The sequence below is a fragment of the Microcaecilia unicolor genome, chromosome 13 (assembly GCF_901765095.1).
Source record: "Microcaecilia unicolor chromosome 13, aMicUni1.1, whole genome shotgun sequence".
Lineage (NCBI taxonomy): Eukaryota > Metazoa > Chordata > Amphibia > Gymnophiona > Siphonopidae > Microcaecilia > Microcaecilia unicolor.
In genome coordinates this window covers 99,825,812-99,853,605 of record NC_044043.1, presented here as the reverse complement: position 1 = coordinate 99,853,605, position 27,794 = coordinate 99,825,812, and the positions used below count along the sequence as shown (strand labels likewise).

Below are 27,794 nucleotides of genomic sequence, written 5' to 3'. Positions count from 1 at the left end.
CAATGTGGCTTCCATAGTACCGTCAAGGCGTTTGCCCAGTCGGTTGATAGCAAATACAAGGTTGTATAGTGATCGAACGAGGTATATGTGGAGGGTTGGAAGGGATGAAGATTGTGTGTTGTCCAGTACGATCATTAGGCATGCTGTGTTTTGGGTGAAGAGGTTTACGTAGGATCGTTGGGGTGGGCCTTTTTGAAGAGGTTGGTTTTTAGTGATTTCTTGAAGTTCAGGTGGTCATGTTCCCGCTCAAACATTTCGGTCCCTTAATCAAAACCGTCTCTACATATCCAGTCATAGGGAGATTATTCGTGAACTCCTTACCTCCACATCTCCGCCTCCAGACATCTCTTGAATAGATCTGAAAACATTTCTGTTCAAAGATGCTTTTCTTTAACTTCTTCATTGCTGAAGCTCTTATCCCAAGCAGTCGCTGGATAGCACCAGCCCAACCTTTTGTTTGGCCCTCCCCCGCTCTCCTGTCATATTTTATAGTTCTGCCCCCCCTTTCCTCACTTCGCTGTGTTGTATTAAATCACACACTTCTTCCTCTACTGTCTGTAAGCCGCCTAGAAGGCAGCATATCAAATATTTAAAACTTGAAACTCTGACTTCCCTGGTTCTCAGTTGACTACTGTAACCATTAAACCATTCCAAAGGTTAGTATACACAACATCCCCTTATTTTATTTATTTATTTAATGGTTTATATGCCACATGATCTGCTATTCTCGGCAGCTTACAACGTAACAAAGTAAAAGTTAACAGGGGACAAAGCAGGTAAAATAGGTCAAGACATGGCACCTGAGAAAAGTCGATTAAATTATGCTGATTAATGAGATTGGACTTGTAGTTTTAGATTTTCAGTTTCAAGTCCGTGGCCAAATTGTGGTTGTATTTCTCATTTGAATGCTTGTTTCAACAGGTAACGTTTTCAACATCTTCTTGAAGGAATATTAGCTAAAGGAGTAGTGAGTTTAAAGTTTTGGTCTAGTGACACAGAAAATTGACAATGTGATGGTGAAGAAAGATGGTACTTTTAGCAGCTGTTGTAGGACAGTAGTGATGGCTGTAGGGGAATTGTTGCTTGGCACCGTGAAGATGAGAGAAATTACCTTAAATGTGATTCTTGATTCAGTAGGGAGCCAGTGGAGGTTGGAGGGGGCTGGGGAAATGTGTTCCTGTCTTGCTTCTGCCTACATGTATTTTGCAACTGTGCCTATTTCCTGGTCCCTGCACCAAAATCTGTAGAGCAAATGTAGATTTCTGCGTAAGAAGGGAATTCTGTCCAAGTTCTGTGTTTTGTAGGTGTGGAGAATTCGCCCAGTAGTACCTAGTCTGTAATTCATCCCCTCTCCAGACCTTGGACTTTGGTAGTTAATGTTTCATTTCTCCCAGCCTTAGTCTGTGACTCTCTTCTCCCTGTGCTCTGGTCTTTGAATGGGTCTCCCTCTCTCTTCCTCCCTCTGCTCTAGTCTTTGTCTCCTTCCTTGCTCTTTCTGCAGACACTTTCATCTTTGAGACAACCTCTCCCTAAGTCTATAGCGGGATTTTTAAAAGTACTAAAATAGTGCCACCCGGGTTGCAGGTAGGGAAAAGAAAGATTACTTGATTGGGTAGGGGGTGTTGGCCCATTTTTTGTTCTATCTTAAAAAGAATTGCTCTAGTATCTAAGATTCTCTGAGGACAAGCGGGTCATATTATCTCACAACTGGGTGACATCATCCGACGGAGCCTGGTGTGGACGCTGCCCAGCGCTCTGTCTCTTTGAGGCCTTTAGCACTATTCCACCGCAAACACGTGGGTTGCCTTCCCGCCTGATATGTGAGCACGGGACCAGCAGTCTTTATTTTTCCACGGAGAAGAGAGGTCATGGTTTTGATCTCTGTGTGTTTAGTTTCACTCTTGCCTCGGTGCCTTCCTCACATTTAGTTATTTATTTAGTTAGTTTTCCTTTCTTTTAGTGTCCCTAGTCATTTTTGTCCTGTTTTAATGTCCTTAACTTTTTGGCTCCATGGGCCCCCTTAGGCTTGAGCTCTTTCAGGGGTGAGTTGCTGAGGTAGAAGGAGGAAATAACTTTTACACTGTCCCTTTCCAGTAGAGTTTAACCTCGCAGCTTGCTCGCTCCCTCACTTTTACAGTGTAGACCTCCTTAGAAAGTTTCCCGACCCATGGTCTTGTCAGAGGTATAGACACAAAGCCAAGTTAATAAGGTAAAAAAATAAATAAAAGAAACTATGAAAAATAAAACCATGCAGAAAAGCAGTACGTAGCATGGTTCTCTGAGTTTGTGTGCTCATCAGGAGCTGATTGCTTATTTCAGTGGCGTAGGACACACACTGCTTTCAAGTTGATGGTGCACATGCAGCACTGTGCCCCAAACTAATGACCCTGCAGCTCTACCACAAGGTCTGACTGAGCCAGCTGCATGTTGCGGTAGAGTAGCCTTGTGGTCAGAGCAGTAGGCAGAGAATAAGGAAGCCAGGGCTCAAGTCCTTGCAACCTTGGATAATAGAAACAGAGAAACATGACGGCAGATAAAGGCCATATGACCCATCCAGTCTGCCCATCCTCTGTAACCCCTAATTCTTCCTGTTCCTAAGCGATCCCACAGGCTTATCCCATGCCTTTTTAAATTCTGGAACAGTCCTCGACTCCACCACCTCCACCGGGAGGCCATTCCACGCCTCCACCACCCTTTCTGTGAAATAATACTTCCTTAGGTTACTCCTAAGCCTATTCCCTCTTAACTTTGTCATATGCCCCCTCATTCCAGAGCTCTCCTTCATAAGTCACTTAACCCTCCATTGCTCCTCAAGTGTAGGCATTTTTAGAACTGGGAAGTACTACTGAAAAGATGCAAATTAAATAAAAATAAAGTTATTACTGTACTTGCATCCTGCCATACAGATATAGCTGCTAATTAATTCTGTCATCACAGGCTGCAAGATGGATCTGGCCATGCAGTTGTCTGTATTTCTACAAGGACTTGGAATGTTAATTATTATTATTAATTGGAATGTTAATGGTGGTGTTGCAGTCTGCCACGCTGAACCAGCTGTGGGCTTAGTCTCGTCAAATAAAAGAAAAGGAGCAGCCAAAAGAACTAGCCAGTGGCTAACGCACAAATACAATTTATTAAAAAGCAACCTTCAGAAATAAGTGTGCTTGTGTTGTCCTATTATTTAGCCATGTTAATAAAAGCCTGACATGTTTCGGCAGCAGACTGTCTGCATCAGTTCTTACCGTAGGAACATAAAACATAGCTTAAAATGGGGCGCACACAGCATAGAGCAGAGGTTTTAAACCCAGTCCTCAGGGCACACCTAGCCTGTGGTCGTTTTCAGGATATCCTCATTGAATTCAGTGGCTGGGTTTTCCCTAATGACTGGGTTGAAAACCTCTGGCATAGAGGTTGCTTGCCCTGGATTCCTCGAGGCCAGTGTAAATAGAGGCTCAGTCTCTGGCTGTCTTCAAGTCTAGGCTTAAAGCCCACCTCTTTGCTACTGCTTTCGACTCCTAACCATGACTCTCTTACGCAACACCCTCACTTATCACCCCTACCACTGCAATTTCCCCACCCCTAGCTGTCTGTTCGTCTGTCCAATTTAGATTGTAAGCTCTGTTGAGCAGGGACAGTCTTTTCATGTTAATTTGTACAGCGCTGCGTAAGTCTAGTAGCGCTATAGAAATGTTTAATAGTAGTAGCTTCAGACAGTCTGCTGCCGAAACATGTTGGGCTTGTATTAACACATTTACATAATAGGACAACACAAGCACACTTTTATTTCTGAATTCGCTTTTCTAATTCTTATGTGTTGGACCTTTTGGCTGCTCCTTTTCTTTTATTTGGACTGCTGTTGCAGCTTCTTTGTTCCTCTTCCTTTGTGATTCGGGGTTACTTACTTTGCTATTCATTGCAGCAGCCCACATTTGAATCATTTCAGTAGGGCATTTAAAAATGTTTTAAGTCATGCTTTTTTTTTTCTTTTTTCACAGCTAAGGATCCTCTTTGTTTTATCCTAGGCCGCCTTGAAATTTTTTGCAGCTCTAGCCTCTACCACCTGTTCTGAGAGATCATACCACATATCTGTCACCCTTTCTATAAAAATGTATTTCTAGTGTGGCTCCTGCATTAACCACCTCGGAATCTGATATCCCTTGTTTTGGAACTTCCTTATTGAAAAAGGTTTGCATCTTACATATTCTTAATACCTTTCAGCTATTTGAATGTTTGTTATATGTCCCTTACTCTGTAGTGTACACATGTTTAGATCTTTGTCTCAATTCATAGGGCTTTTGGTAGCTGTTTTCTGGACCACCTTCACCCTGTTTGCATCCTTTCAGAAGTATAACCTCCAGAACTGGACCCAATACTCCAGGTAAGGTCTTGTTAGTCATCTGTAGAACATGCTCTCTTTTTTTTTTTTCAATTAATTGTGTCTCTCTCTTTGCACCCCAGCACCCCTCTGGCTGTGGCCATCATCTTTCTGCACTGAAGAGGAAAATTAGAAAGGACTTAAATGCTTGTTTCTAGAATACTGTGTTCTTTGTAGGTCATGAACCTTTCATTCCGTAGCATGCTTACCAGACCAGTCCAGAACCTGTGGGTTGTGCCCATCAACCAGCAGATGGAGACAGAGGCCAAAGACCTGTGAGCTGCCTATAAAGACACCATGCAGCCTTAGTTCTTCAGTATTTCTCTGTTTCCAGCAGATGGTGAAGGGCAAACCATGAAGCTTCTAGTTACAGAGGGAAACTCCTGGGTCAGTTGGAAAACTGGGTACCGTCTAAGCAAGAGGTGCTGCAATAGATGATGTAAACAAACAAAAAAGAAGCTGATTTTTGGCTGGAACTGAAAGGACATATCAGAGGAGTCTTAAGTTTTTTTTCCTCCTCTATAATTAAAAAAAAAGAAAAAGAGAGGAAAGAAAGTGAGAGAGGAATAGAGTTTTGAAACACTGAAGAACCTTTTTCACATCATGGAGCTTCTAATTGTAAGTTCAGAGGTTTCTTGTAGGGGCTGGTGGGAGGTCTCCCTCTTCTCTTGGTGCTTCCTGGGGGAGCTCAGGCAGCTGTCTGCATTTGTATTTTAAAAGAAGAGTCCCGTTGAAGTACCAGGTTTGTTTTCAAACACTGCCAATGTGCCTGCGTAGAACGCCAGATACTCTTGTCATGGAAGCCCAGGCAGAGCATACCAAGCACCCACTTCTCCTGCTGTAGGGGCCAAAGTGCTGCAGTGAGTGACTGCACTATCTGTTCCTTCTTTGATTCCGGACCACAAGGAGAGCCCTGCAAAGAGCGAAAAGGCTATTTTTGGGACAAAATCCAGCTACTACATCTGCTTCTGTTTAGCCTCATGGTTCCTGGGCAGAAGCCATGTGAAAGGCAGCCATGTTATCTGTTTGTTCTTCAGATACTCCTTTAGATATAGTGTCTCGAGACACCTGGCCCTCAGGATGGGAGTTTAGGACAACATGAAAGGTTTTTACAGACAGTGGGATTGCTCAAAATAATTTAGGACCCTGTGGAGATTCTGGAGAATCCCTGGAAGCAGGGGATGCCTTTTTCACCAGAATTTGTTTGTTACTCCATAGTGCTTTTCTCTTAAAGTGCTCTCAAAGACCAGAAATTCTTCCCTCGCCCTAGGTTAACTGTTGGGATCTTCAGCACCAAAGCAAAGATTCTTGCAAGTGCTAAGTGATTGATTGAGAATCTAATTCAGTTATTTCAGCAGCAATTTCAGATCATGCAGGCTCAGTGGGGCTGGAGCAGCCTTGTTGACAGGATAGCTAGAAGAGGAGGAAATCCTGGTGGAGGAAGTGGATGATGACCCTTCTGTAGTTCATCTCTTTCAAAGGGAAGAGCATCTGGCTGTAATCTCTAGGACTTTGGAAATTCCATGCATTTTCCTAGTCCCTGCTCAAGTCTTCTACATAGGATCATATTATCTTAGCCACCATAAAGCCTTCCAAAGCCTTTCCAATCTATGAAGCCATTCAGACCCTTAATACAACAGAGTGGGAAACTCCCGAGTCAGGTTTTGGGTAGGCAGGGCCACAGCTGAACTTTCGTCCCTGAAGAGAAGGAAAGGCTTACGCAATCTCAAGTGGATGCTTTGGTAACAGTGGTTACCCTTTATGATTTGATCAGAGCTTCTGCACAAGGTATGATGGTGGCAGCTTTGCTCTTTTAATTACCCTTGCTCACTGTCGTTTTCTCTTCTTTCCACCGTTGTAAATACGTGGAATGCATCTGGTCTGGGCTTCCAAGATGGTATTTTTAAACAATGTCCATACCTTTTTTAGTGGGCCTTTTTCAAAGGCGCGCTGTTTTTAGCGTTTGCTAAACGGTAGAGATGCCCATGTATTCCTATCAGCGTCTCTAGCATTTAGTGTGCTAAAAAAGCTACCACGCCTTTGTAAAAGACCCCCTTAATGTCCTAACCTTTACAGCTGATCCTTTTAGCTTCTTTTTAACCATTTTCTTCATTTTATCAAAGTCGCCCTTTTGAAAATTAAATGCTGCTATGGTAGATTTGCTTTGTGGCTTCATTCCAGATAGCTCAAGCTTGATTATGATCACTGTTTCCCAGCAGACCCAACACAGTTACCTCTCGTACTATGCTCTGCACTCCACCAAGGACTAGATCTAAAATGGCTGCCTTTTTGTCAGTTCTTGGACCAGTTGCTCCAAGATGCAGCCATTTATTACATCTAGAAATTTTATCTCCTTGGCACTCCCTGATGTAACATTTATCCAGTCAATATTGGGGTAATTGAAATCACTGATAATACCCAAAGGGATAGTAGAATAGTAATTGAAATCACCCATTATTATATTGTTGCCCAATTTGCCTGCTTTCCTAATTTCTTTAAACATTTGTTCATCTGTTCGTTCTGTCCTGGAAGAACTAAGGCTGTATGTTGCCTCGTAGGGCATAGCTCACAGGTCTTTGTTTCCATCTGCTGGTGGATAGGCATAGCTCAACGGTTCTAGAACAGTCTGGTAGGACTAGAGGAAAGATAACTTGTCCTTACAGCAGCATAAGAGTAATTTTAAAGATGCCCATTTCAAGTTCCTTTAGATGAATGTAGCTATTAAAATACTCAGCATGCTGAAAGTGATGCAGTGCAGTAGCTGGAGGCAATAGCTTTTACAGAGCTTTTCTGGAGGCTAAGGTTTTGGTATATCTACATTCACGTTTCTGCACAGAGGGGTCCAGGGTTTGGGAGGCAGGAAACTTGATCTCCATTAGATTCCATGGTCTTCCTTTGCTGATGCCAAGGGCAAGGAGCAGATGGATCACGATAGACTTGGCAATGATGGCAAAGGCGAGCCAGGGAATTTCCATTGCATGCCTTATGAAAAGTCTGAACAGCAAGAAATGTACAAGGTGATTCCTGTAGAGAAACCAGTTAACAAGTTGGGGGAAGATGATGTATGTACACTGTGATTAGGATAAGACCATACGAGGCTAATAGTCTATTCAGAAGCAACAAGATAGTAGCAAGGACAGTGACACTTCTAAGAAATTCTAAGTAGTACAGCCATGGGGAATATGATTAGGAGAAGAGAGAGAATTCTGTAAAGATGGAAAATGGAACTATCATTCTTATTGCTCTGATCTACAGATCTCCATCCCAAAGAGAAATGTTGGACAGTGTTTTAGTGGAAGCCATCCTTAAGATAACAGCTAAAGGGAAGGTGAGAGACATCCATCTGCTCAATATTGATGTGGACATCCTGGTGGTAGTTGCAGTTGGAGTAGAGTGATCTAGCCTCTCTTCAGGGGATATTTCTCTAGCGCTATTAGTAACAAAGATCACAGAAGACCTTGTGTTATTCACAAATGGAGGTGTTCTTGATGTTGTGATGTATGAACAATCTGGTTTCAGCCTGGTTTAGTATAAGAACAAAAGCAGCGATAGCCCTCATGGAAGGGTGAGCTTTTGACTCTAGAAGAGTGAGTATTGTTGGGGGACGGTGATAATGCATTATATATATATATATATATATATATATATATATATATATATATATATATATATATATAATTAAAAATGCCCATTTCTGACACAAATGAAACGGGCGCTAGCAAGGTTTTCCTCGGAGTGTGTATGTTTGAGAGAGTGTATGTGAGAGTGACTGTGTGAGAGAGAGAGTGAATGTGCGAGTGTGTGTGTGAGAGAGAGTGAGTGAGTCTGTGAGAGAGAGTGTGTGTGTGAGGATGAGAGTGTGTGCGAGGATGAGAGTGTGTGCAAGTGCGTATGTGAGACAGTGTGAGAGAGAGAGAGTGTGTTTCACACAGATATAGTGTGTGCGAGAGAGAGAGTGTGTGTGAGACACAGACTCTCTGTGAGACTGAGTGTATGAGACCAAGAGAGTGTGTGAGTGACTGTGTGACACATAGAGAGTGAATGTGATACAGTGTGAGACATAGAGTGTGAGAGAGAGAGAGTGTGTGTGTGACAGAGATACCTCCCCCTCCCCTCTCTGGTGTCAGCCCCCCCCCCCCCCCCCCTCTCTGGTGTCTGAGCGTTACTGTGCAGGACGCTGAGCTCTGGCTGTGCTTCAAGGAACTGACCAGTCCTATTTAATAGAATGCACCTCCAACATTCTGAAGCCGAGAAACCTCGTGTGGTTGGTCACTTCTGCTTGTGACGAACCCGGAAGTAGGTGATGTCAATTCAGGAGATGGATACAGAGAGCAGGAATGCCTCAGCCATGCAGTCAGCTTCAGAATGTTGGAGGTGCCTTTTATTATATAGGAAAGGAACTGACCAATCCTATTTAATAGAATGCACCTCCAACATTCTGAAGCCGAGAAACCTCGTGTGGTTGGTCACTTCTGCTTGTGACGAACCCGGAAGTAGGTGATGTCAATTCAGGAGATGGATACAGAGAGCAGGAATGCCTCAGCCATGCAGTCAGCTTCAGAATGTTGGAGGTGCCTTTTATTATATAGGAAAGGAACTGACCAATCCTATTTAATAGAATGCACCTCCAACATTCTGAAGCCGAGAAACCTCGTGTGGTTGGTCACTTCTGCTTGTGACGAACCCGGAAGTAGGTGATGTCAATTCAGGAGATGGATACAGAGAGCAGGAATGCCTCAGCCATGCAGTCAGCTTCAGAATGTTGGAGGTGCCTTTTATTATATAGGATATATATTTTTAAAGCTGACATTAAGGTTTCTGAGAGCATTGATACACCAAAGAGAATAGAAAAATGAAGAAAGCTTGAGGTGATATAGTCACATGGAACAACTAAGGTGCTGAATCCCAGTGAAGTAGTATATAATAGGGCAGTGTGAGAGCCAGACCATAGCCCATACTCTGGGAAGGGGGAGGGGGACTTGTGTAACTGAAACAGCCTACTCCCCACGCTATCTCCAACTTGTCTTCACACACACATGCATGTACAGTTTTCTGCCATTGTAGAATCCCCCAGTCCAGTCCCAGCCAGTGTTAAGCCCACCTTCATCGCTACCATCTTTTAACAACTAGCTATGCTATTGTTTCAGTAATGTGATTCCTGAGTAATGCTCGGTCTCTTAATTTTTGTAAGCTTCGCTGAACTCCTGAGGCGAGTGTAGGATATAAATGTCCTAATGTACTACCAGTTCGCCTCCACCGTCCTATCAGGTGGGGCAAAAGGTCATGGAATAGAGTTGTCTTCTGGAATTAAGCCAAGGTTTTATTTGCCAATAATATCAACTTATAATACCAAGTACTCCAAATTCACCTGGGCAGAATTATGAGAGTTTGGCTTTCCGCTTATGATCTCCAGGCTAAAAAAGCATGAGCTTCTTTTTCTTCTGACATTCTCCTTTCGACCCTGAAAATCAAACAAAACCTAAACTGAAATAAAATGACCAGAATAATCCCACACTGCTGCTTGAGCAGCTACCTGCTGAGATGTCACTTCTCAGGGTTTTTCGAGCTCTGCTGATTATTCATGATTATTTTACTATTATACTGTTAACAAAGTTGTAAGTTTTATGTTAAACTGTACCTGCTGTATATCGCCTTGGGTGAATCTCTTCATAAAGGCGGTTAATAAATCCCAGTAAATAAACACCAAGAAATGTTGTGGGAGGCTCGTCTGAGCTAGGTGACTCTTCAGAATGCTGCAGACTTGGAAGGATTGGTGGGGAGCTGGGCCAGAGCATTCTCTGTCTGCCTGGCATTTAGCATGTGGTGGTTTCTAATTCAGGACTTTCACCTGTATAACTCTGCCAAGGAAGCAAATTATTTTTATTTATATTCCACACTATCTTTTATCATTCTAGATGGATAACAACTCGACACACTCAATGTGTGATTGCTGGGGAGTAATGGGACAGGATCCTGGTTTTGGGGATCAAATTTGATCTTATTTAGCGTATACACTCTCCCTTTTTAGAAAGGAAATTCAGCATATATTTACTTAATAAATAATATCATTTTTTTATGATTCTAGATCATTCTCCTTCCTCACTAAGGACCTGATTTACTAAGGCTTTTTCCTATTCTCTTAGTAAATGATGCTCTACTTTTTTTTTTTTTATTTTGGAGATGTTTGTTGCTGTTGTGTATTGCTGTTTATGGACTTGCCTTCCTCCCTTTCCTTCTCCAGTCATGGATTTTCCTCAGCACAGCAGACTGGTCTTGGAGCAGTTAAACCAGCAGAGGCAGCTGGGCTTGCTCTGTGACTGTACCTTTGTGGTAGATGGCATCGATTTCAAGGCACACAAAGCAGTGCTGGCAGCCTGCAGCGAGTATTTCAGGATGTTGTTCGTAGAGCAGAAGGATGTGGTGCACCTTGATATCAGTAACGCCGCAGGTATACAGATTACAGAGACCAGAAGAGGTTGGGGTGAAATGCTAAATCCCTTTTAAAGATGTGTGCAGTGCCTTAGAAGACCATTACAAAGGCTGCTTCTTGTGCTTATCTGCTACTGTCCTGTGTATGTTGAAGCAAATGTGGTTGACTTATGTGAACCATCTACGTTATCCAACTAACTTCATAATTACATCCTTCTGTAGCAGGATATACCAGAGTACCGAAGTTTACCGTGATTTTAATCATATTGTGTTGTTACCTTTTCAAATCCTGGCAAAAAGCATATAGCCAGAATATGATGTGATTAAGCCTTAGACCTTTTATAGATAGAGGCTGTGCTGAAAGATTGAACATCTGCTAGCCATTCATACACTGGGGACTGTTCTGTGTTAGTTAACACTTTAATGTGAAGGTTCAGCTCTAATATTTCTTTGTTTCTCTTTGTTCTGCACTTGACATGTGTTGCTTGCAGGCTTGGGGCAGGTCTTGGAGTTTGTATACACTGCCAAACTGAATCTGACCCCCGAGAACATGGAGGACGTACTGACCGTTGCAAGTTTCCTCCAGATTCAAGAAATTGTCAGCGCCTGCAACGCACTAAAGTCGCTCAATGTACCAGCAGAGAAACGTACAGAAAATCAAGAGGCTCCTACAACAGCAGATGGTAAGCAAAACAGAAGCACCCCACCCCACCCCACTGTGTGTTGGAACTTTGGTGGAATCTCAGTATAAGCTACGGTTCAGAAATCTCAGGTTAATACCACCTGCCTCTGTTAGTCTCTGCCTATCTTTCTTCCCATTCTGGAGGTTGTAATGGCTCTAGGGCTTACTTTATATGTTCCTGATCTATTCATTCTTCCCCCAATTCAAGTACCGTATATACTCGACTATAAGCTGAGATTTTTTGCCCCCAAAAATGGGGATCTTGGCATATAGTTGAGTCGGCACAAAGCTTTCTCCATCTTCTCCCCCCCACCCTCCCGGTGACACCTCTTCTCCACCGTAATGACCGGCATTTCTTTTCTTACTGAAGCCTCCTTGCTGCTGACATAGAGTCTCTGAGAGGGTGGGAGCTGGGAAGCCTTGAGCTTGCACAGATGCTCAAGGCCCCACACCAACCCTGCTTGCTTTAACTTTGGTAGCAGCTAGGAGGTATTGGTAAGAAAAGAAAGGCCAAACACCCAGGAGGAGAGAAACACTTGAACATAAACACCCTAGTTTGGGAAAGACTTATCTCAATTATACTCTGATACGTTTCTATTCGAGTAAATTCGGCACTCTTTTTCAGTGCTAAATAACTTCTGATTCAGCTTAGAAATAAAAAACATTTTGTCTTCTCAGCAACATCTCCAGGAATTTTTCAAAGGGGGGTGCCTCTCCCCCCGTACCTTAAAATCACCTCCATTCTTGTCTTGCCCGGGCAGCGGCACTCATAGTCTGCCTGCACCAGGGTTTTCTCTCATTCAGAGCCATCGCACCCCTTCTGATGCAATTTCCTGTTTTGTGACGGGTGGGGAGGTTCAGAGAGAGGGTCCTGGTGCAGGCATGTGCAGCGTATGATTGCCACTGCCTGGGCAAAGACTGGCGTGGAGGTGATTTGAAGATGCGAGGGGTGGAATTGTACAGCTTTGCTGGGAAGGGAAGTGAGAGATATCGAACAGTTTCTCTTCATTCTCCCCACCTGCCCTCCGAGATTCAGATAAACTGTGTGATAGGGAGTGTGTAGGTAACACAAACCCCTTGAATGGATATGCCACTGGATCTGCTTACAAATAAAAGCAATAATTTTTTTTCAATTACAGTGCTCAGTTTACTGGAATTCATGTTTACCGGAAATGAAATTTGATTCCATCAATTTTGCATTTTCACAGATATTTAAAAGCTTATCTATTTAGGCAGGCTATCCTCTTTAAAGCCTAAGTTTTTGATACACTGCTATTGTACCCATTTAATTGTGAAGGAGGAGTGGCCCAGTGGTTAGGGTGGTGGACTTTGGAACTGAGGAACTGAGTTCGATTCCCACTTCAGGCACAGCTCCTTGTGACTCTGGGCAAGTCACTTAACCCTCCATTGCCCCAGGTACAAATAAGTACCTGAATATATGTAAACCGCTTTGAATCTAGATTGCCAAAAACCACAGAAATGTGGCATGTCAAGTCCCAGATCAGCAATGCGGCCACGCAGGCTTCTGTTTCTGTGAGTCTGATGTCCCTGCATGTATGTGCAGTACGTCAGACTCACAGAAACAGAAGCCTGCACGGCTGCATTGCTGATCTGCATGGCAGGCTTCTACATGAAATGTTGCCAGTGGAGGAGTAGCCTAGTGGTTAGTGCAGTGGACTTTGATCCTGGGGAACTGAGTTCGATTCCCACTGCAGCTCCTTATGACTCTGGGCAAGTCACTTAACCCTCCGTTGCCCCAGGTACAAATAAGTACCTGTATATGTAAGCCGCATTGAGCCTGCCATGAGTGGGAAAGCGTGGGGTACAAATGTAACAAAAAAAAAAAAAAAAAACTAAGCTGCTGTAAGTTTTTGTTTTCTTTATTTTTTATATAAAACCAAAAATACTATAATACCTCTGTATTGTTCCATTGTGCAACCACACCTTGAGTATTGTGTTCAGTTCTTGTCACCGTATGTCAAAAAAGATATATCGAAATTAGAAAAGGTTCAAGGAAGAGTGACCAAAATGATAAAAAGGATGGAACTCCTCTCGTATGAGAGAGGCTAAAGAGGTTAGGGCTCTTCAGCTTGGAAAAGAGATGGATGAGGAGAGATATGATTGAGGTCTGAGTGGTGTAAGTAAATCGATTTTTAAATATTTTTTTCACTCAACAAATAGTTAAGCCAGAGGATGTAGTAATAGTGGTTAGCATATCTGTGTTTTTTAAAAGGTTTGGACAAGTTCCTGGAGGAAATGTCCGTAGTCTTCTATTGAGACAGACATGGAGAAGCAACTCCTTGCCATGGGATTTGTAGCATGGAATGTTTTCAAAACTATTGTTAATTAACACAACTATGTGTCATTGCAAAAAAAAAAAAATTATTTCTCTTGATCTCAAAATATAAACATTCCTATAACTAGTTGTTTAACAATAATTCATCCAATCACACTCATCATACTCATTCTACTCATACTGCCAGACGTCCTCACAAATATGTTCATCTGCATCTCATCATATTTGGGTTGCAAAATGTTCTGTGAACACTGGCCTTTGTTAACTCTTGCTGTTCACCCCACCACATCAAAAGGCCATAAATAAACAGTAAATCATATGTGTCTCTAGCTATAGCGTTACCGCTCTTGTTGTCCATTCAGTTCCTTGTACTTGCAAAACATTCCTGAAACTGGCGTCGTGCTGGTAATCCAACCAGCATTGAGTTCGTATTTGTGGACAACTGAGGGCACAATGAAGGCATTGATGGGAATACATAATCCATACATAAGGCATTTAATGGGTTATGGGGGGAAGTGCGTAGGAGATGGGGACAGAGGGATAGGGTGTCTTCTCTCTTGTACATGCAATAGGAACCCAAATTTGGGGCAGGGAGAGAGAATTCCATATTTGGGAGGTGGGAGCAGGTAGGGTTATTGAGTTTTAGGGATGTGCTGCAGGGGGGTAAGGTGAAGAGTTTTGAGACGCCCGAAGGAGATGTGTTTTTCCACTTACAAGTACAGCATTTTGTGGGGACTTTGGGATGGAGGGAGGAGGCACCTCAAGAGATGGAAAGCCTGGAAAACCTGTGGATGATGTTGAAAAAGGTGCCCAGACCCATCTCGGTGATGTATACATTTTTTCAGGGATGGGATCCACAACCATTTAGGTTCCAGGTGGCATGGGAACAGGATTTACATTGTAGCTTTACTGATCAAGAATGGGAAATAATCTGTGGGGAGTTCCAAAAGGCTTCAGTATGTGTCTTGGTGCAGGAAAATGCTTATAAGGTATTACACACCAGAGAGATTGGGGCGGATGTACCCGAGTACATCAGATGCATGTTGGAGGTGTGGGGGGGGGGGGGGCAGTCGGGTACATTCCTGCATATATGGTGGAATTGTCCTATGGTAGTTCCCTTTTGGCAGGAGGTTATGAAGGCTTTGGTGAAAGTGATGGGTGTATCTTTGGTGTGCCTTTTGGGTCTGCATAATGAGAGGGACTCTTGGGAGCAGATGGATGCGTTGGGGGTTGGCAGAAGCTAAATGTCTTATAGCGCAGAGCTGGAAATCAATAGATCCCCCGACATTGGGTAACTGGAAATGCAAAGTGGGACAATTAATAACCAAGGAACGCCTTACGGCATATCATAGAGATGGAACACTACGACATAAAGGGGGGTGGAATCGACTTCAACAATGTCTCCCACGACTTTAGGACGGTTGAGCTCTGGGAGAATGGGTGGGGCGTTTCAGAGCGGAGGGGAGGTGGGATGGGGAGAGGGAGTTGGTCTTAAAGGCTTGGGGACATTCCCAAGTATTGTGGTGGTTCATTAGGGTTGGGGAGTTGGGGAGGGGAGAGCTGGTTGGGGATATTGTACTGTTTTCTTGCAGGATGGCAATCGAAGAGAGAAATATTGCTGGTATGCTTTAGGTGGGGAACCACGTATACTAAACATGTATAGGTTCAGTGGGTGTGGAAACAAAAAACATTGTTGATTAATGTATGTCAGTCTCTGCGAGGCTTGCAGTGATTAAGTTGTTTCTAATATTGTGTGAATTGGAGGTGTTAAAATTACAATAAAATATTTGAAGTGGAAAAAAAAAAGAGTTAACAAAGGCCAGTGTTAACAGAACATGTTGCAACCCAAATGTGATGAGATGCAGATGAACATATTTGTGAGGACGTCTGGTAGTACGAGTATGATTGGATGAATTATTGTTAAACAAGTAGTTATTGGAATGTTTATATTTTGAGAGCAAGAGAAATAAAATTTTTTGTGTTAATTAACAATAGTTTTGAATACATTCCACAGCTATATTGGAATAGTTTTAACCCTAGAAATTGTACATTGTATAGCATGGAATGTTGCCACGTTTTGGGTTTCTGCCAGATACTTGTGACCTGGCTTTGCTACTGTTCAAAACAGGATGCTTGACTAGATGGACCATTGGTCTTACCCAGTTATGGCTGTTCTTATAGTCTGTTTAGGCTTTTACCTTTACCTGCAGATCACTACTTTTCTTGCTACGTTTTCTTTTTAGTACTGTTGGACCAGCATTATAAAAATAACCCAACATCCTAAATGTATTTGGGTGTGAAACAAGCAAGCTCAAGAGCTCTGTAAAAGCTAGAAGAAATATAGGCAGCAGCGCTGGCCTGGGACATGCATGAAGAAAGCCACATGCCCCTGCTTTCGGGTATGAGTGGTACCAGCTGGCATAAGCGTGAAAAGAAGTTAGGTTTCACTGAGCCTTCTGTCATTTTCAGCATGTTCTCTCATCTGGAACCTCTCCAGATCCTATGAGATCTGGAGAGGTGTTGGATCTGCAAGCTTGTTTTTGTTCAGCTGTTCTCTATATTGGGGGAGGGGGGGTTACATGATCAGTGACACTGTGTACACGTATAGGTGAAAGAGGTAGAATTTGAATAGGGTAAACTAAACTTTAACTTCTCTTGATCAGTGATCCCTCCCTCCCTCCCTCCCTCCCCCCCCCCCCCCCAAAAAAAAAAAAGGTTGCTTTCTTTTTAGGTTTTTATCTTCATAACTAACCCTTTGTAGATTAATGTTTTGGTTATTTTTTGTTTGTTTGTTTTTGTAGTTGCAGGGGACAAGAGGCAGACAGCTGAAATAAAAATATCTATTGAGGAGACAGCATCCTCTAGTGACCTTGAGCAAGAGAAGGTGCTTCCATCTTCTGAGCAAGAGAAGGAGGAGACGGAAGGAGATGGGAAGGACTCCAGCGAGCAAGAGGAAGCAGAGGAAAAGACCAGTCCTGCAGGTTAGGAATTCAAGCCCTACTTTGTGCATGAGGTTCTGTGGCAGTGACGGTTGCAAGTGGGTTTTAGGAATAATGCGCATGAGGGATTCTCAGGGAATGAAAGCGTGAAATAGCAGAACACTTTAACCACTTTCTGAAAAAGGCAGTGAGGTGACGTGGTCACAGCACATAGAGACAGAATATAACTGCAGATACAGAGCATGAGCTCATCTAGTCTGTATGGTTTCACTTCCCAACCACTGAGGATCATCTGTGCTTGCGTCAGCTCTAATAATGTTTGCGCTTCACCCTCACTGTGTTCCTTTTTCTTATAAGACTGTTCCGGGCGTCGGTTGCCCCTTTTCTTAGGAAATACTTTCTTATGTTACACCTCACTTTACTCTTGTTCTAGAACTTCCTTTCCACTGAAATATGCTTTCATCTTGCATTTTATTCACACCTTTGAGGTGTTTGGAGGTTTCTGTCTTGCCCCGTCTCTAAAATATACGTGCTTAGATGTCTGTACTCATCTCATAAGGGCTAAGGATATTATTATGCCCCTGTGTAGGGTCCCTGGTGCGTTCTGATCACTCATCCTCAAAAAAGATATAGTGAAATTAGAAAAAAAATTCAGAGACGGGTGACAAAATAGAAAAGGGATGGTGCCAAACTCCCTTATGAAGAGAGGCTAAACAGGTTTAGGCTGCTCTGGCTTGGAGACAAGACAACTAAGAGGGAATAAGAATAGTTTGGTTTAAATCTTCAAACACCTTTAAAAACAAGAGGACACTCCAGGAAGTAATGACTAACAGATTAAAAACACATTGTAGAAAGGGTGGTTGGGTTTTGTGGGTTCTTTTTTGCTTTGTTTAACACAGCACGTAATTTTAAGTTGTGGAATCTGTTGCTGAAGGATGTGGTCAAGATGAGTAATATAACTGGGTTCAAAAGAGGGATTAGACAAGTTTGTGGAAGACAGGTCCATAAAGAATTTGTTAGCCAGGTAGAACTTGGGAAACCATTGTTCATCCTTGGAATTAACAGTGGGAACTAGAACTAACTTTGGGGATCTGCCAGATATTTGCAACCCAGCCTGGTCACTGTTGGGCTCAGTGGAACTCAGTTTGTCTGAGTCCAGCTTTTTTTGTGTTCTTATGTCTTATAACTGCACCATTCTGGTAGCCTTTCTCTGGACAGACCCCACTCTGTTTTTATCAGGCTTGGCAAATAAACTATCCCAATAGTAAAAAGTTGTCAAAATCGAGGGACAAACATCCTTACCCAGTGAATGATATCTCAGAGTTATCCACATTGATGAACGCAAATGGCACGAGCCTACCGAGTCCTGCTCCAATCCACAACTTCTGGGGGCTAGCATGAAACCATTCAAGAGCCCAAGCAGCTTTGTAATACCAGTACACGTTCGGAACGCCCAAACCACCCTTTTTCTGATCCCGATACAGCAATGCTCTAGAGAGATGTGGCCGTTTGTTGGACCAAATAAAGCGAAGGAGACGATCTTGGAGACCTGATAGAAAATTACAAGACAAACGAAGAGGGAGAACCTGGAAGAGATATACATCAAAACGTGGCAACACATTCATTTTCAGAGTAGCAATCCGCCCAAACCAAGATAGATCAATGGAACCTCAAGCCTCCAGATCTTATATAGTTTCCTGCAAGAGGGGAGGGTAATTAGCCCGAAAATAAATCAGAGAAATTCTTGGTAAGATGAATCCCCAAGTACTTGATACTTTGGGCCACCCACCGAAAAAAAAAAGCTTGTATAGATTGTAAGATCGGGCTAGAAATACCAATAGCCATAGCTTCCAATTTAGTCATATTTAGCGTAAAACCCGAAACAGAGGAATCATCCGATAAAAGCTTAATTGTTAGGCAAGGAGAGTAACGGTTTGGTTAAAGAGAGAAGGATATCATCAGCAAACAGTGCCATTATATTCCTGACCACCTACCGTAATGCCCGAAACATTAGGATTAGAGCATATAGCAGTAGCAAGGGGTTCCATAACCAAGGCAAATAGCATTGGCGAGAGAGGACATCCTTGACGTGTCCCCCTAGACAAAGGGAAAGTAGGAGAATTTCCACCATTAACTCGCATACACCGCTCTAGGAGAATTATAGAGGGCTTGAGCCCAATCCCTAAATCCCAACCCAAATCCAAATCGCTCCATAACACTAATCATAAAAGACCAATGAACACGATCAAATGCCTTCTCGGCATCTAATCCCAGAGGACACAAGGGGGTTTTGAACTTTGTAGCTACATGCAACAAATTAACCATATGGCGAACATTATCTTTAGCTTGTCTTTGGGGAACAAACCCAACTTGATCAGGATGAATTAAGTCAGGAAGAATTTTCACTAGTCAATTGGCTAGAACCTTAGCTATAATTTTAACATCAGAATTAAGAATGGAGATGGGGCGATAGGAGGCACACTCCATCCTATCCTTACCTGGCTTTGGAATCACTGCAATCCAGGCCCCCATCATGGAGGGAGGCAGAGCCTCCCCACTCCGAACTCCATTAAGAATCTCGACTAGCAGGGGGGCAAGCTCCCCCCTAAAAGTCCTATAAAAGTCATTCGGTAAGCCATCCAGGCCAGGGGCCTTCCCAGTGGGCAGATCCTTAATAACTTTTACAACTTCATCCACATGATCGGGCCATCTAAAGAACACGCTGCTTCGCTGTCAATGAGGAAGGTCTTGAGGAATGATAAGGCCTCAGCGGCATCCTAGTGGATCGTAGAGTCAGCCGAGGATAAAGACTGATAAAAGACTGAAAAACGCTGACGTATCAAAGATTTAGTCAGCACTGTAATTTTTTTCCGTCTCCAATCCGAAGAATGGTATGGTCAAATCTTTGGCTGCCTCAATTAAGGGCCATGAACGACCCAGCTTATTATAATTAAGAATATTGAAGCTGTTGTTGACCCCGGATAAAGTGCAATTGATCCGAGTAAATATTAATCTAATCTTAACCGAGAGCTTGATCTGCCTCAAAGTAGAGATCGAATGGGAAGATCTATGAGGTCCTCCAGTGGGACAACTGTGAGATGCAGTCTGCAACTTCCTTTCGACTGGCCCAAGCCCGAATGCTTGCCTGTTTTAAGAAAATAAATCATTGTTACAGCCTTTAAGGCATCCCAAACAATCCCCAAGGAAGAACCCGAGTTCAAATTAGTGTCAAGATACTCCCTCAAGAGTGTTCTGTAGTTGGCTAAAACCTTATCCTCCTTCAACAAAGGAAGTGTTTAAGGTCCACCTACTATCCTTATCTTCCTCACAAAAGGATGGAAGCTGGACCCAGGTCGGAGCAATGGGCCGATATGGTTTGGGGGCCAATACCTGAAAGACAACCCCCCTGAATCAAAGAGATATGAACTAGCAAATGATCAGTGCGGGAGTATGAATCATGAGAATGGGAATAAAAGGATAAATCCCGTTCCTTTGGGTGATGTAAACGCCACACATCACATGTAGCCAAAGTTCGGGCCAGGCAATCAACGCTTTCGAATTTTTGACATCTATTCGTGACACTGCACCAGATCTATCCAAAGCTGGGTCAAAAGATGCATTAAAGTTGCCTCCTAATACCAATTTACCATAGGGAAGACCCCACTCTGTTTTTATCCTTTTGGAGATGCTGCCTCCAGAAATGGACCCAGTACTCTAAATAAGATCTCACCAATGATTTGTACAGAGACATAATATCATTTCTACTGGTAACATATTCCCTGTACTTGGTAGCATTTTTCTGGCCCTCACCGTAGCCTTTTTGCACTGTAACAAATAGATGGTCTTATGGACAGATGAGCTAACCCATTTTTTCACACCTGAGGTGGTGGCCCAACATAGGCATCCCTGCGGGGTGGTAAGTGCGGCTTGCCACCACATTTTCTCACTATCTGTCCCTCCCCCCCCCCCCCCCCCCCAAGTGTTGCGGTATCTCTCTTCCTTCTTGCCCTTGCCCAGTGCTGCAGTCCTCCAATTTTCCAGGCCGTCAGTAAGAAAAGCACAAGGCATTTGGCCAGCCTGAAAGCCTTCTGCAGTGTCCGTCCACATGGGAACTGGAAGTTGTAGCAGAGAGAAGGTTTCTGGGACCAGCCAAATGCAGTGTGCTATGCTAGCTGCCTTTACCACATTCTCTGGCAACGAATTTCAGAGTTTAATTACACATTGAGTGAAGAAATATTTTCTATGATGTTGTTTTAAATTTTACTACTTAGTAGCTTCATTGTGTGCCTCCCCTAGTCTTTGTATTATTGGAAAGAGTAAACAAGTGATTTATCTCTACCCGTTCCACTCATAGCCGTCTCGTCTCCAAGCTGAAGAGCCCTAGCTTTAGCCTTTCCTCATAGGGAAGTCATCCCAACCCCTTATCATTTTGTCGCCCTTCTCTGTATCTTTTCTAATTTCACTATATCTTTTTCAAGGTGTGGTCACACAGCAGGGGAGATTGATACTTGCTATGTGTTCACATGCTTCATAATGTTTTCCTATGAACTCTAGGATATGTTCCATGTGTGGGTGCTGTCAGTTGACCTCACTCACATGTGTGACTAATCTTTTTGCTCTCCCCAGAGAATACCCTGTTCCAGGTAAGTGGACTTTGCATGGTTCTTATCTGAAACTGAGCAGTCCTAGGTTGGAGCCCGGGGAGGGTTGGTGTTTGCTGTAGGTCATGCAGTGGAAAGAGATGGATTAGAACCAGGATCTTCGGGTTTTATAGCTGTCTGACCAGCACTGCACAAGCTGTAGCCCTTTTCAGCTTTTATGGCATCAAAGCTACTCAGCAGCTTGTTACAAGGGTAGTTTTGGAAGGCTTCTTACTATATTTAAGTGTAAATCAAGAAATTTGTGATATTGACAGCAGTACCAAATAAGGGGCAGACCAGTGCAATAAATCTAAGGTAGCAAAATAAAAATCAGTTCCTAAATACTGTTCTCCGATATGGATTTCTTTTGCTTTGTGACTTAATTTATTTGCTTTTATAAAAAACTAGTAAAAAGCCCTGTTTCTGATGCAAATGAAACGGGGGCTAGCAATGTTTCTTCTGTGTGCATGTGGGAGTGTGTGTCCCTGCCCTCTGGCCTCTCTCCCCTCCCCCCTCTGAGTCCTTCACTGTTACAGAGCCAGCGATTTGATTTCGTGCTCTAAAAAAGCCCCGTTTCTGATGCAAATGAAACGGGGGCTAGCAATGTTTTCTTCTGTGTGCATGTGGGAGTGTGTGTGTCCCTGCCCTCTGGCCTCTCTCTCCTCCCCCCTCTGAGTCCTTCACTGTTACAGAGCCAGCAATTGATTTCCTGCTCTGCTGTTTTCCTTCACTGACTGTGTTACAGAGAAGGCGGGGCGACTCTCATAGGGAAAGCGGATATCTCGCCCCCTTCACACTTCCGGCTGGAGGCTTCATAGAACGTTGGTTTTGCCTTTTATATAGAGAGATAGTAAAAAAGCCCCCGTTTCTGATGCAAATGAAACGGGGGGCTAGCAATGTTTTCTTCTGTGTGCATGTGGGAGTGTGTGTGTCCCTGCCCTCTGGCCTCTCTCCCCCTCCCCCCTCTGAGTCCTTCACTGTTACAGAGCCAGCGATTTGATTTCCTGCTCTGCCTGTTTTCCTTCACTGACTGTGTTACAGAGAAGGCGGGGCAGACTCTCATAGGGAAAGCGGATATCTCGCCCCCTCACACTTCCGGCTGGAGGCTTCATAGAACGTTGGTTTTGCCTTTTATATAGAGAGATAGTAAAAAAGCCCCGTTTCTGATGCAAATGAAACGGGGGCTAGCAATGTTTTCTTCTGTGTACATGTGGCAGTGTGTGTGTCCCTGCCCCTCTGGCCTCTCTCCCCTCCCCCCTCTGAGTCCTTCACTGTTACAGAGCCAACGATTTGATTTCTGCTCTGCTGTTTTCCTTCAACTGACTGTGTTACAGAGAGGGCGGGGCAGACACTCATAGGGGAAAGCGGATTATCTCGCCCCCTTCACACTTCCGGCTGGAGGCTTCTAGAACATTGGTGTTGCCTTTTATATAGAGAGATAAATTGCATTTTTAAGCTGAATATAATGAGCAATTTTAGGGTGGGAAAACCATGGCACAAAACTGAATTCCCTTCTGAGCTGTGATACTGGTATATAATAATTTCATAGTAGCTGCTTTTCCTATAACTGTGTCTTTATTATACATAAAGGAGACTTGGGGTTAAATGTTGTGGTTCTGTCTAACTGTCACAGTCTATAGAGGAAAAATAGTGACGTTACAATTCCATATTCTTCAAATTTGATAATCTAAGTTTTTAATTTTCTCCCAGTTTAATCATTTTTGCTGTCCCATCCCACTGTGTAGATGGCACACATGGGCAGCTCAAAGAGACTGGATGATGCCTCCTTCAAGCACATCCCTCGGGTCTGTTTGTTTGCTGGTGTAGTCTGCCACGGTGGGCAGTAGTCACTGGCTTTTCCTCCCCTGTTGGTGCCTCCAGGTCCATTGGCCTCAGTTGATGAAAGATCGAAATCCATATCCCTCATTCTGCAGCACTATCACCTGAGCTGCAGGTTATTATTAACTGGACTTCTTTCTTTTTCTAACGAATGTTGCAGTATTAACTCCCAGACAAAGAAAGCTTTGCAATATTGCTTTTATCGTTTTACAAGGTTGCATTATCTTAAGTTGTGAACAAGAAACAAAAAATAAGATATCAAAACACCTGAATAGACACCCTAATTTGGGGGGGGGGGGGGGGAAGTATACGGGGTCAAGATAAACTTCATTGTTATAAGTTTAAGGGAATTGTCCATGTAAAGAAATGCTATTTAACTGCAGTTGTGATCATGAGAGCTGAATATCTGAAAAGAATGGACTGTGTACCATATATTTTCTGCCCAGACAGCTGTACTTCTCCCATAAGGACAGCAAGTCTATGCTAGATCTCTTTTAGTAGGATTGGAAAGACAGAACAAAGCAAACTAGAAATGAATGCAGCCAATGAAACCCTGAGATAAAGGAGCCTTGTGTTTATGGTTTTTGCTTTGTACGTAGCAAGCACCACAGCGCCTGCCCTGATCCTTCTCGCTTCCTTCTGTACGAGCAGGAAACGCTCTGCAGGACGATATCCCTCAAACACCCTGCAAGCATTCGGGAGTCAGCACCAGGAGCAGCCAGTTAACCAGAGCGTCAAATGGACACCACTTGCAGAGTGCCAAGCAAGGTAGCAGCTCAATCCCGTGCTAATTCGAGGGGCCTGGGGGTTCGGAGCTTAAAGTTGCAGTGCCTTGTATTTGCGTGAAATAATGTAAAGCTTTCTGTTACAACTCACCATCAGGTGCTCTACTAACCCAACAGCACATACTCCTGCTGGCTAATAAAAGGTCAGTTTTCAGTGGTGGCAGCTACCGGATTGATTTAAATGCTAACACTGCTACTATTTTAAATGAATGTGTATTCATTGACTCTGCGGGGGCTATTCTACAAATGACACCGTGCAGTGCGCCGGGCACATGGGCACCAGATTCCGTTATGGCATATTCTAACTTAAGTCTTCATCTATGTGCTAACATTTAGTCGTGCCTGTTTATCCTATGTCTATGGCAGGTGTAAATGCGTGCCCGTAAATGACGGTATTCTGTTACATGCTATGGGCTGGATTCAGTAAATGGTACTCAAAATTAGATTATATGTAAATACTGAATCCCAGTAATTTTTGATAGCATCTGTATTCTTTTACCTGCAAATTGTCCCCTATCGGAGTTTCTACAGAAGGAAAAACGGCCTCAAACAGCTCAAGGATATGTTATATCTATAGAGCTAATCGGATCAAACTGGTCCTGTCTTCAACATTGGCCGTAAAAAACCTTCAAAGATGGAGTACTGCCTATACGATATAGTTTTACAGAAAACGTGGTATATGATCCACACTAAATCATTTCTGCTAATTCTCCATGCTAACATCGGGTGAGCTCAAACAGTCAAAGGACACTTATCTTTGTTTGAGGGCCAGTCGATTTTCTTTTTCTGTGCTCGTGCCCGTGCGTTGAGTCTGTGTACAGCGGCTCCACTGCTCACTCTTTCAGCAGTCTTTACCCTCCTGCCCCAAGCCAATGGTGGCCAGCGTTTCGCGCTGCTGCATCAGGGTCTCGGAGTCTGGGTTATGCTTTGCACTACCTGGAGTCCTTTGATTGAGCTCACCCGATGTTAGCAGAATCTGAATGGAGCCTGTAAATTAATCTAGCATGGAGAATTAGCAGAAATGATTTAGTGTGGATCATATACCACGTTTTCTGTAAAACTATATCGTATAGGCAGTACTCCATCTTTGAAGTTTTTTTTACGGCCAATGTTGAAGAGAGGACCAGTTTGATCCGATTAGCTCTATAGATATAACATATCTTGAGCTCTTTGAGGCCGTTTTTCCTTCTGTAGAAATTCCGATTGGGGACAATTTGCAGGTAACAGAATACAGATGCTATCAAAAATTACTGGGATTCAGTATTTACATATAGTCTAGCGATCCCATCCCTTCAACAATAATTTAGTGGACTCAAAATTAGATGCCAAGTGTGATTTTATAAAGGACGTGCACCCTTTATAGAATCGCACTTAACGTCAATTCCCGCACTTTAAGTGCCTTCTGAAACCTTGTGTAAATAATGGCGCCCATATTAGGTATACTGAGGCTGTATTCTGTAGTTCCATTCGCAGGAATGTCCGTGACACACACCCGTTTTAGTTACATGCTACTAGAGTTAGTGGCCAAGCCTTATAGAATAGTACGCATTTAGATATGTGTGCAGATTTTAATGAATGCCAATTAACATCAATCATTGGTTGTTGGCACCCAATCATGATTGGTTATTTACTCAATTTGCGCATGCATCTCGGGTGCATGCGCAAATTTGGGCATGCAATTCTGGTCGCTTTATATACAATACAGTGGTATATGACTTGTGCGCTTGCATTACAGAAGTAACCACCTTTGGCACACGTAGCATTTATGGTCATGAATGAGCTGTTTACATGCATAAGTGCTAGTATTCTGTAATCTTAGCACACAGATAATGCTAAAGTTATAGAATTAGTGGGTTTATTCAAAGTCAGTGGCACTGAATATATATATATATATATTGTGCAATCACCACCACTGCTATACATTTAATTTAGACCTGGGGAATAGAATACAGACCGGTGACATCAAGATTACTCAAGCTAAGTGATGTATGAGAGTTAATTTCACCGCATATGTGGCATAGATATTAGCCTCTACCATATTGTATTGTTAAAGGTGTGTGTGCAAGTATTTCATGAATAAGAAGAGTGGAGTTTTTTTTGTGATTGAAGAGGAGTTCTCTAAACTCTGAAAGGTGTTCCTTTAAAGAGATTTCTCCATGGTTTCTGAAGTCTTTTTTTCTCCACATTTTTGTCATGAATATTCGTGAATTAACACCTGCTATACAGGGTTGCATTTGAAAATTACCCATTCAAAATATGCTATTGTCAAACTAGGTAGGCACCTTGCAGAGGGAAATGGCCGTGCCCTTTAGCTTAGAAAGAGCTTAGGCACTAAAGTCGTAGGGAGATACTTTGACACAGCACAACAGGAAGTTTTTCCCGTTCTGTATCTGCTTCATTCTTTCTCGCCCTTTTGAATAGATGTAGAAGCAGGAAACAAGAGTGCACAGGAGGACGAGGAAGAGGAGGCCACAGAGGAAAGAATGGAAAATGGAGACACCAGAGACGAGAACGAGGATTCTGTGGGCACAGACTCGGGGCAGGAAACCATGGGCGAGTCCCGACAGCTGCGTTCAGGAACAATAGCCTATGCTGATCGTACTGAATCTCGTGCTTATGGATCCATAATACACAAGTGCGAGGTATGGCTCTGAGATATGTAGCTTTCTTTAAGATGGATTGTGTGTTTCTTGCCAAACTTATTTCTGAGGGCAGCATCTCAATGTTTCATTTTTTGCATACTATAACAGTAATGTTGTTTTGGGAATTTTCTCAATCTCAAGTTTACTGCAAAGGCGCACAAGTATTAGGTCCCAGCTTTTCATGTAGACCCTACAACCTTTGATTATTACTTTTTTTTTGAATTACCTCTGGCCTATCTATATCCTTTCAGAAGAACAGCCTCCAGAACTGCATATTTATTTTATTTATTTATTTTTTTGTAACACTTATACCCCGCACTTTCCCAGTTATTAATAGGTTCAATGCGGCTTACATAGGAGCTCATTTTCAAAGACTCCATAGGTTCCTATGTAACTTTATAAGTCTAAGTGCTTTGAAAATGAGCCTCATAGTATAATAGGTTTACAAAATAAACAGAGAATGGATACAGTTGTCAAATAGTGAAAAGAGGTAGTCAATTAGATGTCAATTAGATGTCAATTCTGCCTCGCCTCACCCTATGCTTGGAACAACCTTCCTGAACCTTACGCCAAGCCCCCTCCCTGCCCATCTTCAAGTCTTTGCTTAAAGCCCACCTCTTCAATGCTGCGTTCGGCACCTAACCCTTACCGTTCAGTGAATCCAGACTGCCCCAATTTGACTGCCCCTATCAGACCGACCGTTCACTTGTCTATTAGAGTGTAAGCTCTTTGAGCAGGGACTGTCTCTCTTTGTTAAATTGTACAGCGCTGCGTAACCCTAGTAGCGCTCTAGAAATGTTAAGTAGTAGTAGTAGATGTGGGTAAATGAGATGGGTGAGGTAGGAGAATAGTCGAGGTAGGGAGTGGAAGAAGGGTGAGTATTGGGTAGCGTATTGTAAGTAAGGCAAAATAGTGAGGGATTGGAATAGGGATGAATTTAGAGAGGATTGAGTAGGGGAGCATATTCCAGGTTCTGTCTTTATAGTCTGATCCAGGTATGATTTTGAGTTTGTCAGGTCATTTGTGTAGGCTTGCTTAAAGTACTGCAGAGGAGGTTTCATCGATAACCTTAATACAGTTATCTCCTCCTTTTGTATTTTACTGGTAATGCCTTTCCCTGTGCACCTCAACATCCCTCTGAATCTGGCCACTGTTGTATTATATTGT

General features: G+C 43.0%; 1 protein-coding gene across 4 annotated transcripts in view; it reads left to right on the top strand.

Moving 5' to 3' along the window:
* Positions 1-27,794, top strand: part of ZBTB17 (zinc finger and BTB domain containing 17) — a 74,807-nt gene that overhangs the window by 12,336 nt on the left and 34,677 nt on the right. For 3 of the 4 annotated variants that reach the window (XM_030222405.1, XM_030222402.1, XM_030222404.1), the window contains 8 exons: positions 3,996-4,185; positions 4,291-4,378; positions 7,631-7,703; positions 10,617-10,823; positions 11,296-11,487; positions 16,584-16,763; positions 23,852-23,968; positions 26,407-26,627. In XM_030222405.1, coding sequence (XP_030078265.1) covers positions 10,619-10,823; positions 11,296-11,487; positions 16,584-16,763; positions 23,852-23,968; positions 26,407-26,627 — 915 coding nt within the window. In that variant the 5' untranslated portion in view covers positions 3,996-4,185; positions 4,291-4,378; positions 7,631-7,703; positions 10,617-10,618. The remainder of the gene's footprint in view (positions 1-3,995; positions 4,186-4,290; positions 4,379-7,630; positions 7,704-10,616; positions 10,824-11,295; positions 11,488-16,583; positions 16,764-23,851; positions 23,969-26,406; positions 26,628-27,794) is intronic. The other variant, XM_030222403.1, reaches the window with a different exon arrangement.